This window comes from Scyliorhinus torazame, chromosome 3, assembly GCF_047496885.1.
Source record: "Scyliorhinus torazame isolate Kashiwa2021f chromosome 3, sScyTor2.1, whole genome shotgun sequence".
Taxonomy (NCBI): Eukaryota; Metazoa; Chordata; class Chondrichthyes; order Carcharhiniformes; family Scyliorhinidae; genus Scyliorhinus; species Scyliorhinus torazame.
The window spans coordinates 94,520,234-94,530,472 of NC_092709.1; the positions used below are offsets into that span (position 1 = coordinate 94,520,234).

At 45.8% G+C, this 10,239-nt stretch overlaps 1 protein-coding gene across 5 annotated transcripts in view; it reads left to right on the forward strand.

Moving 5' to 3' along the window:
• The window catches only part of LOC140408582 (protein transport protein Sec24B-like), a 148,466-nt gene extending 138,706 nt beyond the window's left edge, over positions 1-9,760 (forward strand). For all 5 annotated transcript variants that reach the window (XM_072495992.1, XM_072495996.1, XM_072495995.1 and 2 more), the window contains 2 exons: positions 7,337-7,440; positions 8,404-9,760. In XM_072495992.1, the coding sequence (XP_072352093.1) occupies positions 7,337-7,440; positions 8,404-8,518 (219 nt within the window). In that variant the 3' untranslated portion in view covers positions 8,519-9,760. The remainder of the gene's footprint in view (positions 1-7,336; positions 7,441-8,403) is intronic.
• Positions 9,761-10,239: the final 479 nt, after the last annotated feature.

Below are 10,239 nucleotides of genomic sequence, written 5' to 3' on the forward strand. Positions count from 1 at the left end.
AGTGCACCAGACCTCCCGTTCTCCAGGACCTGAACGATGGGTTCCAGCTCGAAGGCACAAAGAGGTGGTTGTCACATATCGGGGCAAGTAAGGACAGTGAAAGACGACTGAAGTGCTACCGAAGCTACTTCCAAAGACTGAGGAATGAAATCACCATAGGGCACAAGGAAAGACTTGCAGGGGAAAAGGGCAGCGGTGCAGAAATTGTGGTGTGTACGGGGGAGGCTGTGGTGTAAGACCGTGCCTCCAATCTACTCCAGTTCGACTTCTGGTCACTGAGCCATTGTAGGATTTTCTGTATGTTGGCAGCCCAATAATAAGACAGGAGATTCGGGAAGGCCAAAGCCTCCCGATCCTCTGTCTCTCTCTGAAGCAGAGCGCTGAGGACTCTGGGATACTTACCTGCCCAGATAAACACCAATATTAATTTCACAAAGGGTTAAAGGACTTTGACAAAGGGTCATCTGGACTCAAAATGTTAGCTCTTTTCTCTCCCTACAGATGCTGCTAGACCTGCTGAGATTTTCCCAGCATTTTCTCTTTGGTTTCAGATTTCAGCATCCTCAGTAATTTGATTTTCACCAATATTAATTTGTTGCGTGTAATAAATAAAAATGTGACTTCCGGGTGCGGCGATGACCAGCTAAGTCGCACGTTTCGGCAGCTCCCGGTGGAAAGGACTTTTGGGCTCTTAATAGGAGCCCCAACGGCAATTTTAACGGCTAAAAACACTGTGCGATAAACCAGAAGGGAATCCCCCCTGGACACTGATGGAAAAAGGAGAGGAAAGTGGCCGGATTGCGGTGGATCCTCTAGAGCAGCGGCCAGGAAGGCAGGCACAAAGCAAGATGGCGTCGGAAGGAGGTAGTTTAATATGGGGCCCTGACCAACAAGAGTTCCTGCGGCGTTGCGTGGAAGAACTTAAAAAGGAGATGAAGAAGGAGCTGTTGGCCCCGATATTACAGACGATTGAAGGGCTAAAGGAGGAGCAAAAGACCCAGGAGCAGGAGCTTCGGGTCGTGAAGGCAAAGGCTGCTGAGAATGAGGACAACATACAGGGCCTGGTGGTGAAGACAGAGATGCACGAGGCACAACACAAAAGGTGTGTGGAAAGGCTGGAGGTGCTGGAGAATAATGCGAGGAGGAAGAATTTAAGGATTCTTGGTCTTCCCGAAGGTGCAGAAGGGGCGGATGTCGGGGCATATGTGAGCACGATGCTGCACTCGTTAATGGGATCGGAGGCCCCGACGGGCCCGTTGGAGGTGGAGGGAGCCTATCGAGTTATGGCGCGAAGACCGAGGGCTGGAGAAATTCCTCGAGCCATAGTGGTGAGATTTCACCGATATAAGGACAGAGAGATGGTCCTCAGATGGGCAAAGAAAACTCGGAGCAGTAGGTGGGAGAACGCGATGATCCGCGTATATCAAGATTGGAGTGCGGAGGTGGCGAGAAGGAGGGCAAGCTTTAATCGGGCCAAGGCGGTGCTGCACAAAAGGAAGGTTAAATTTGGAATGCTGCAGCCGGCAAGACTGTGGGTCACACATCAAGGGAAACACCACTACTTTGAAACGGCAGAAGAGGCATGGACATTTATTGTCGAGGAGAAACTGGAATAAGCGGGCTAGAAAAAGAAAGTTTGGGACAAAGTGGTGGGGCGAATATGTGGGGTGAAGAGGGGGAAAAGGGGGAAGAGATGATTTCCCAAGTTGTCAATCCTGCGACCCTGTAACTTTTCTCTCTTCCCCATGTCGTGGGGGAGGGAGGATGAGGAGCTGGGGGCACCGGCCATTGGGGCCGGGGCCAAATGGGAAGCGCGGGCTTTGTTCCCGCGCTATGGTAATAATGGCGGGAACAGGGAAGCAGGAAGGAGGGGGCCTCGCACAGTGGGAGCCGAGGTCACGGGGGGAAGCCGAGGTCGGCCAGACTTTGCTGACTTCTGGGAGCAACATGGGGGGTGCAATTACGCTAGTGAGGGATCTAGCCGGGGCGGGGGGGGGGGGGTTAACTGGGTTGCTGCTGCTGGGGAGAAGGGGGAGCTGGTATGGGGTGGGGCGGGAGGGCGCCGTTGGGGGGAGATACGGCTATGTGGGAACCGGGTGAGGAGCTGGATTGAAAAAGGAGATGGCTAGTCGACAAGGGGGGGGCGGGGGTAAAGAGCCCCCCAACCCGGCTAATCACGTGGAATGTGAGAGGGCTGAATGGGCCGATTAAAGAGGGCACGGGTACTCGCACACCTAAAGAAACTTAAGGCAGATGTGGTTATGCTGCAGGAGACGCATCTGAAACTGATAGACCAGGTCAGACTACGCAAAGGATGGGTGGGGCAGGTGTTTCATTCGGGGCTAGACGCAAAAAACAGTAGGGTGGCTATACTAGTGGGGAAGCGGGTAATGTTTGAGGCAAAGACCATAGTGGCGGGTAGTGGGGGCAGATACGTGATGGTGAGTGGCAAATTGCAAGGGGAGGCGGTGGTCTTAGTGAACGTATATGCCCCGAACTGGGATGATGCCAACTTTGAGGCGTATGTTAGGACGTATCCCGGACCTAGAGGTGGGGAAGTTGGTAATGGGTGGAGATTTTAATACGGTGCTGGACCCAGGGCTGGACAGATTGAGGTCCAGGACCGGAAGGAGGCCGGCTGCAGCTAGGGTGCTTAAGGACTTTATGGGGCAGAATGGAGGAGTAGACCCCTGGAGATTTACTAGACCTAGGAGTAAGGAGTTTTCGTTTTTCTCCTATGTCCACAAAGTTTATTCACGGATAGACTTTTTTGTTTTGGGAAGGGCACTGATCCCGAAGGTGACGGGGACGGAGTACACGACTATAGCTATTTCGGATCACGCTCCACATTGGGTGGACCTGGAGATAGGGGAGGAAAAAGAACAGCGTCCACCCTGGAGAATGGACATGGGATTATTGGCAGATGAGGGTGTGTGTTTAAGGGTGAGGGGGTGTATTGAAAGGTACTTGGAACTCAATGATAATGGGGAGGTTCAGGTGGGAGTGGTCTGGGAGGCGCTGAAGGCAGTGGTTAGAGGGGAGCTGGTATCTATTAGGGCACATAAAGGAAAGCAGGAAGGTAGGGAAAGGGAGCGGTTGTTGAAAGAACATCTGAGGGTGGACAGACAATATGCGGAGGCACCGGAGGAGGGACTGTACAGGGAAAGGCAAAGGCTACATGTAGAATTTGACTTGTTGACTACGGGTAACGCAGAGGCACAATGGAGGAAGGCACAGGGTGTACAGTACGAATATGGGGAGAAGGCGAGCAGGTTGCTGGCCCACCAACTGAGGAAGAGGGGAGCAGCGAGGGAGATGGGGGGGGTGAGAGATGAGGAGGGAGAGATGGAGCGGGGAGCGGAGAGAGTGAATGGAGTGTTCAAGGCATTTTATGAAAGATTATATGAAGCTCAGCCCCCAGATGGGAAGGAGAGAATGATGTGCTTTCTGGATCAGTTGGAATTTCCTTCGGTGGAGGGGCAGGAGAGGGCGGGACTGGGAGCACAGATTGAGATGGAGGAAGTAGTGAAAGGGTTTGGGAGCATGCAGGCGGGGAAGGCCCCGGGACCAGACGGATTCCCAGTTGAATTCTATAGGAAATATATGGACTTGCTGGCCCCGCTACTGATGAGACCCTTTAATGAGGCGAGGGAAAGGGGGCAGCTGCCCCCGACTATGTCAGAGGCAACGATATCGCTCCTCCTAAAGAAGGAAAAAGACCCGCTGCAATGCGGGTCCTATAGGCCTATTTCCCTCCTGAATGTGGACGCTAAGATTCTGGCCAAGGTATGGCAACGAGGATAGAGGATTGTGTCCCGGGGGTGGTTCATGAGGACCAAACTGGGTTTGTGAAGGGGAGACAGCTGAATACAAATATACGGAGGCTGCTAGGGGTAATGATGATGCCCCCACCAGAGGGGGAAGCGGAGATAGTGGTGGCGATGGATGCCGAGAAAGCATTTGATAGAGTGGAGTGGGATTATTTGTGGGAGGTGTTGAGGAGATTTGGCTTCGGGGACGGGTATATCAGGTGGGTACAGTTGGTGTATAGGGCCCCGATGGCGAGTGTGGTCACGAATGGACGGGGATCTGACTATTTTCGGCTCCATAGAGGGACGAGGCAGGGATATCCTCTGTCCCCGTTATTGTTTGCACTGGCGATTGAGCCCCTGGCCATGGCACTGAGGGGTTCCAGGAAGTGGAGGGGAGTACTTAGGGAGGAGAAGAACACCGGGTATCTCTGTATGCGGATGATTTGTTGTTATATGTGGCGGACCCGGCGGAGGGGATGGCAGAGATAATGCGGATACTTGGGGAGTTTGGGGATTTTTCAGGGTATAAACTGAACATGGGGAAAAGTGAGCTATTTGTGGTACATCCGGGGGAGCAGATCAGAGAGATAGAGGATTTACCGTTGAGGAAGGTAACAAGGGACTTCCGGTACCTGGGGATCCAGATAGCCAAGAATTGGGGTACATTACATAGGTTTAATTTAACACGGTTGGTGGAACAAATGGAGGAGGATTTCAAGAGATGGGACATGGTGTCCCTGTCATTGGCAGGTAGGGTGCAGGCGGTTAAAATGGTGGTTCTCCCGAGATTCCTTTTTTGTGTTCCAGTGCCTCCCGGTGGTGATCACGAAGGCTTTTTTCAAAAGAATTGAGAAGAGCATTATGAGTTGTGTGGGCTGGGAAGACCCCGAGAGTGAGGCGGGGATTCTTGCAGCGTAGTAGGGACAGGGGGGGCTGGCACTACCGAGCCTCAGCGAGTATTACTGGTCCGCGAATGTTTCAATGGTGTGTAAGTGGATGGGAGAAGGGGAGGGCGCTTCGTGGAAGAGATTGGAGAGGGTGTCCTGCAGGGGGACTAGCCTGCAAGCAATGGTGACGGCGCCGTTGCCGTTCTCACCAAAGAAATACACCACAAGCCCGGTGGTGGTGGCTACATTGAAAATTTGGGGGCAGTGGAGACGGCATAGGGGAGGGATGGGAGCTTCGGTGCGGTCCCCGATAAGAAACAATCATAGGTTTGTTCCGGGGAGAATGGATGGGGGATTTGGAGCATGGCAAAGAGCTGGGGTAGTACAATTAAGAGATCTATTTGTAGATGGGACGTTTGCGAGTCTGGGAGCGCTAACGGAGAAATATGGGCTGCCCCAAGGGAATGCATTTCGGTATATGCAATTGAGGGCTTTTGCGAGGCAACAGGTGAGGGAATTCCCGCAGCTCCCGACGCAGGAAGTGCAGGATAGAGTGATCTCAGAGACATGGGTGGGGGACGGTAAGGTGGCGGACATATACAGGGAGATGAGGGGGAGATCATGGTAGGTGAACTGAAAGGGAAATGGGAAGATTGAGGAGGGGCTGTGGGCTGATGCCCTACGTAGGGTAAACTCATCGTCCTCATGTGCCAGGCTAAGCCTGATACAATTTAAGGTGCTACACAGGGCGCATATGACTGGAGCACGGCTTAGTAAATTTTTGGGGGTAGAGGATAGGTGTGCGAGATGCTCGAGAGGCCCAGCGAATCACACCCACATGTTCTGGTCATGCCCGGCACTACAGGGATTCTGGGTGGGGGTGACAAAGGTGTTTTCGAAGGTGGTGTGGGTCCGGGTCGAACCAAGCTGGGGGTTGGCTATATTTGGGGTTGCAGAAGAGCCGGGAGTGCAGGAGGCGAGAGAGGCTGACGTGTTGGCCTTTGCGTCCCTCGTAGCCCGGCGCAGGATATTGTTAATGTGGAAGGAAGCCAAACCCTGGGGGTGGAGACCTGGATAAACAATATGGCAGGGTTCATAAGGTTGGAACGGATTAAGTTCGTGTTAAGGGGTTCGGCTCAGGGGTTCACCAGGCGGTGGCAATCGTTCGTCAACTACCTCACAGAAAGATAGAGGGAATGGAAAAGAAATAGACAACAGCAGCAACCCAGGGGGGAGGGGGGAGGGCAGGGGGGAGGAATCGGATGGACTCTCAGGGATGTTATTGTATATGTATAGGTATTTGGTATATGTAATTGTATATTGGATTGTTGGATTGATGTTTTGGAGAGTATTTATTTTGGACAAGGCAGTTGCCATGTAGTTTTGTTTTTGTTTTTGTTTATATATTTATTTATTTGTTTAAAACTGGCCACGGTTATTTATATTGCTTTATTGTTGTGTAAAAGAAACACTACGTATTGTTATGTTTGGCCAAAAAGCTTGAATAAAATATATTTAAAATAAATAAATAAATAAAAATGCTTTGGGTAAAAAAATGTTGATACATTAAAATAAGAATGAAAGCACATTCATCTTGACAGTTTGATCCTGCCCGTCAGAGGGAGATTATTCCACCTCTATGTCCATTTTGAGCTTACCGATGAGGCTTGAAAAGTTCAGTTTGTGGGGTAAGGCCCAGTTATGGGCCACGCAGATCCCCAGTTAGTGGAAATTAGAGGGCGAGAGGCGAATCCGCAGTGTACCAAGCTGAGCAACCCTGGCCGATGGGTACATTTGGAAAATGTTAAGCTCACCCACCATTGGAGGGTCAGTAGAAGGGTTCTACCTAATATGGTAGCCATTCATTTCCTTCTTCAAGGAGCTTGTCAGGGGGTTTAGTTGTTTGGGGTTAAGTTATTATGTGCTTTTGTTTGTTCGTCTTGTTCTTTGATTTTGTAACTTGGGTTTTATATTTTTATTCTGAAATTTTTTTAATTAACATTTTTTTTTTAAACGAAAATGGTTTTCTGCATGCCATTAGCCTGGTCTCACATCTGAGTTCCCATTAATAAAAGTTCTGGTTCTTTCACAGAATTGGAACTTCAGGTATTGCTTGCTCTCAAACTTGAAACCAGAACAATTCTCAGTTCACACTTGGAATTAAACCAAATCTTTGTTCTAAGTAGGTACCAACTGTGGCTCAGTAGCAACACTCCTGCCTATTGATCAGAAGGTCATGAGTTTAAGGCCCATTCCAGAGACTTGAGCACAAAATGTAGCTTGGCACTGTCATGCAGTATTGAGGGAATGCTGCGATGTTAAATGTACCATCTTTCAGAAAATTAAACAAGGGCCCCATGTGTCCCCTTGGGTGGATATTAAAGAAGAGCAGGGGAGTTCTGGTATCCTGGCCAGCATTATATCATTCCATCAATACCCAAAACAAATGTTATGGTCACATATATCATTGCTGTTGGGACCTTGTTATGTTCAATTTGACTACTGTATTCCCTACATTACGCTAGTGTCTATACTTCTGAAGTGATTCATTGTCGTAAAATGTCACAGATTCATTTTTTTTTCTTACTGTCTTTCTCCTATATCAACAATATTGTTCGTACTTTTTTGGGAAAAAAGACTCAGCTACCAGAATTGAACACAATTTTGTCTCAAAGAACAAGTAATTTTGTTTCCTGGCTTCGAGACAGCAGACCTTTCTTATCGATTCTTTACATTGTGAAGTAAGTATTTGCTTTGGTATTACTTTAAAATTTATTTCTATATATTTGTCGTATTTACTATTATATAACATATATATATATAATAGCATATAATGGTATGTACAATAGTATCTACTATTACTATTTCTATATAGCTATACGGGGGGTGCAAAAAGACATAGTTCACAAGATAGGTTCAGATGCACAAAGCCCTTTGGCCTATTTTCTGTCATCATTGCAGAATGATCTTATTACCTTTTCTGCATTACATCTTTGGATTGTTTCTGAAATTAATCTAGTGTCCTGATTTTATCCACACTTGCAGAAGCTAAAACTCGCAGATCATTTTAATTTTCCCCTTTGCAAATTTTATCCGAGCCACGAAGTACGTAAGATTTTCGTTTGCCATTGCCATTAATCAGCTCAAATGTCAACCAGTTGAAATCTCTTTGCAAGGGTTGGCTGCCTTCTTTTAAGCCACAGTCCTCCCTACTTGTAGTATAATTTATGAATTTTACTATGTTATTAAGCTCTGATGGTGTCGCTGTAACCAGAACTAGAAAGAAAGTTTTGACTTCTTCAATTCCAATTTTATTGTGTTCCACAATCTCTTCTCCAACTCTACAGTAACACCCGTATCCCCTTGTATATATATTTATGTGTTTGGTTTATCAAACAATAAGTGTGGTTAATCAAAGAATTAAAGCTCCAATTCTAACTTCCGAACTGGGGAACATTAACTCTTTCTAACAAGTTGCATTGAAACTGTAATTCCAGATCATTTTGCACATGCCAGGATTAAAGTTTTATTTCTTGTAATTTAAAGCATTACCCGTAGTTATTTAGATGATAAAGCATTATTTGGATTAGAAAATACAACTGCAACACTGGTCTGAAACGTCCAAATGTAAATTTTGCTTGCCACACAAATTGTTATAATTGTATGTTGAATGTTTGTCACGTGGTGTTATTGAATTTCAACAGGGATGACAGTCCTATGAAAGCAAACTTTTACCAGAAGTTAGTGGAGGACCGAAGCGAATCTGCATTGTCATATTATGAATTCCTTCTTCACATTCAGCAGCAAATCTCCAAGTAACAGAGTTATAGTTTGTGAGTTGGAACTGATCAGTGATTTTCTTGTTTTGGGGGAAGGTTTGGGGCAGTACTGTCATCTGAAGAAAACATACATTTACCTTGGAGGATGGATTTTGCATTGAGGTACAATGTGAGGTGGATATCTTCAGCAATGTTTCAGTCATGATGAAGGTTTTTACACTGGTCGGGATATGAAAAGCTGGTCAATAAAATTTGCAACCTTGCAGAATAAATTCTTGAAGTTACTACACTGTAATGTGTATTTCTGCTCGACAATACAGTGAGATGGAAATCCATTGTATTGATAGAATTCTAATAATGGCGTTAAAGAATGGGCTTGATTGTTTTATTCTAGGTAGAGCAGGAGCATAGCGGCCTTGTTCTTGAATACAAATAGAATAGACTTATTTATTACCATGTATAAGCCCTGTTTATTCACAATTTTGTTCAAAATTTTGATTTGATTAATTTTACTGTCTGTTAATTTTCCTGTGTGTAATGTATCAGTGTACAAGTTGATTTTTCACTGGTATTGGGTAGAGGTGGTGACTGTATATGCTTATGCAGGTAGGATTTTTTATTGAATTGTTAGCAAATACAGTCTGCATTAAAGTATAAGCCAAGATCACTTGCAGGGCTGTTGAATGTGGTTTAGAGATGCACATTATAAAATTCAATGTGTACATAGAGAATTTAACTAACTTTGTAAAGTAATGTACAAAAAAAGTATCAATCTAACTTACGGTTCTATTAAAAGTAAAAGAGTAAACTGTATGCAGCAGTGTTGAATGATTTGTGATCAAATTCCTCCTGCCTCACTCAGGGCATTTGAGGCGAGAGAGGAAGTGAATGCAGATATTCTGTGCCATCTTCCAGTTCAACTGGCAAAGACTTTTTTTTAAAACTCAAATTATTTCTCATTGTAATTCTTTTTCTTGCGATTAATTTCTTGCCAGCTATTGATTAAAAGAGCTCTGCTGGATTTTTATTTCTTTTTGTAGGTGGTGCATCTGTGTATACTTGTTTATTTTTCAAGCTAAACTTGTCTGACTGGGGCTGATGTAATGGATCGGCCATTTTGAATATACATCCTCATACATCTCATGTCTATGGTTGGTTAAAATCTTGACAAAGCAAAAAGTTGAATGTGTGCAACAGCTGTGTAGCTGAATACATGTACAGGATACGAAGGGAGTTTTAGAACACTGGCATACTAATAAATGGAAACCTGAACCTCAGTAAACTGAAACTTCTGATGTTTTCTGCTGATGTACATCACCCATCCAGTATATAATATTTATGACTGGATTAGAAAAGCTAACCAAATACAAGATTGAAATAGACTTCCAGATGTTCCAATTCCATGTTGAAACAGTTAGTAATAAATGGGCATCATAAGAAGCACAAGTCTAAAAGAATAGGAGTTTATGTTGGCTCAAACCCCAAATTCCAGTGGTCAAGATTAATCTGTCTATAAATTGGGAGAATATTGGTGCAAAGGGAAAATAGAAAATTAAAAGAGGAGTTTAGGTATTTAGCTGATTTTCTTTTCTTGGAATCTGTGTGTTGAATAAGAAGGGTAGGTGTCCATTAAGGGAGCTTCAGTTGTCCATGGTTGGACTGCATAGGGAAATGAAGTACACCAATAGCAGTCAAGATAAAGACCTGAGAGTGATGATGGAAATAAATTAAACCCATGGCTTGTATTCGGTCACAATAAAG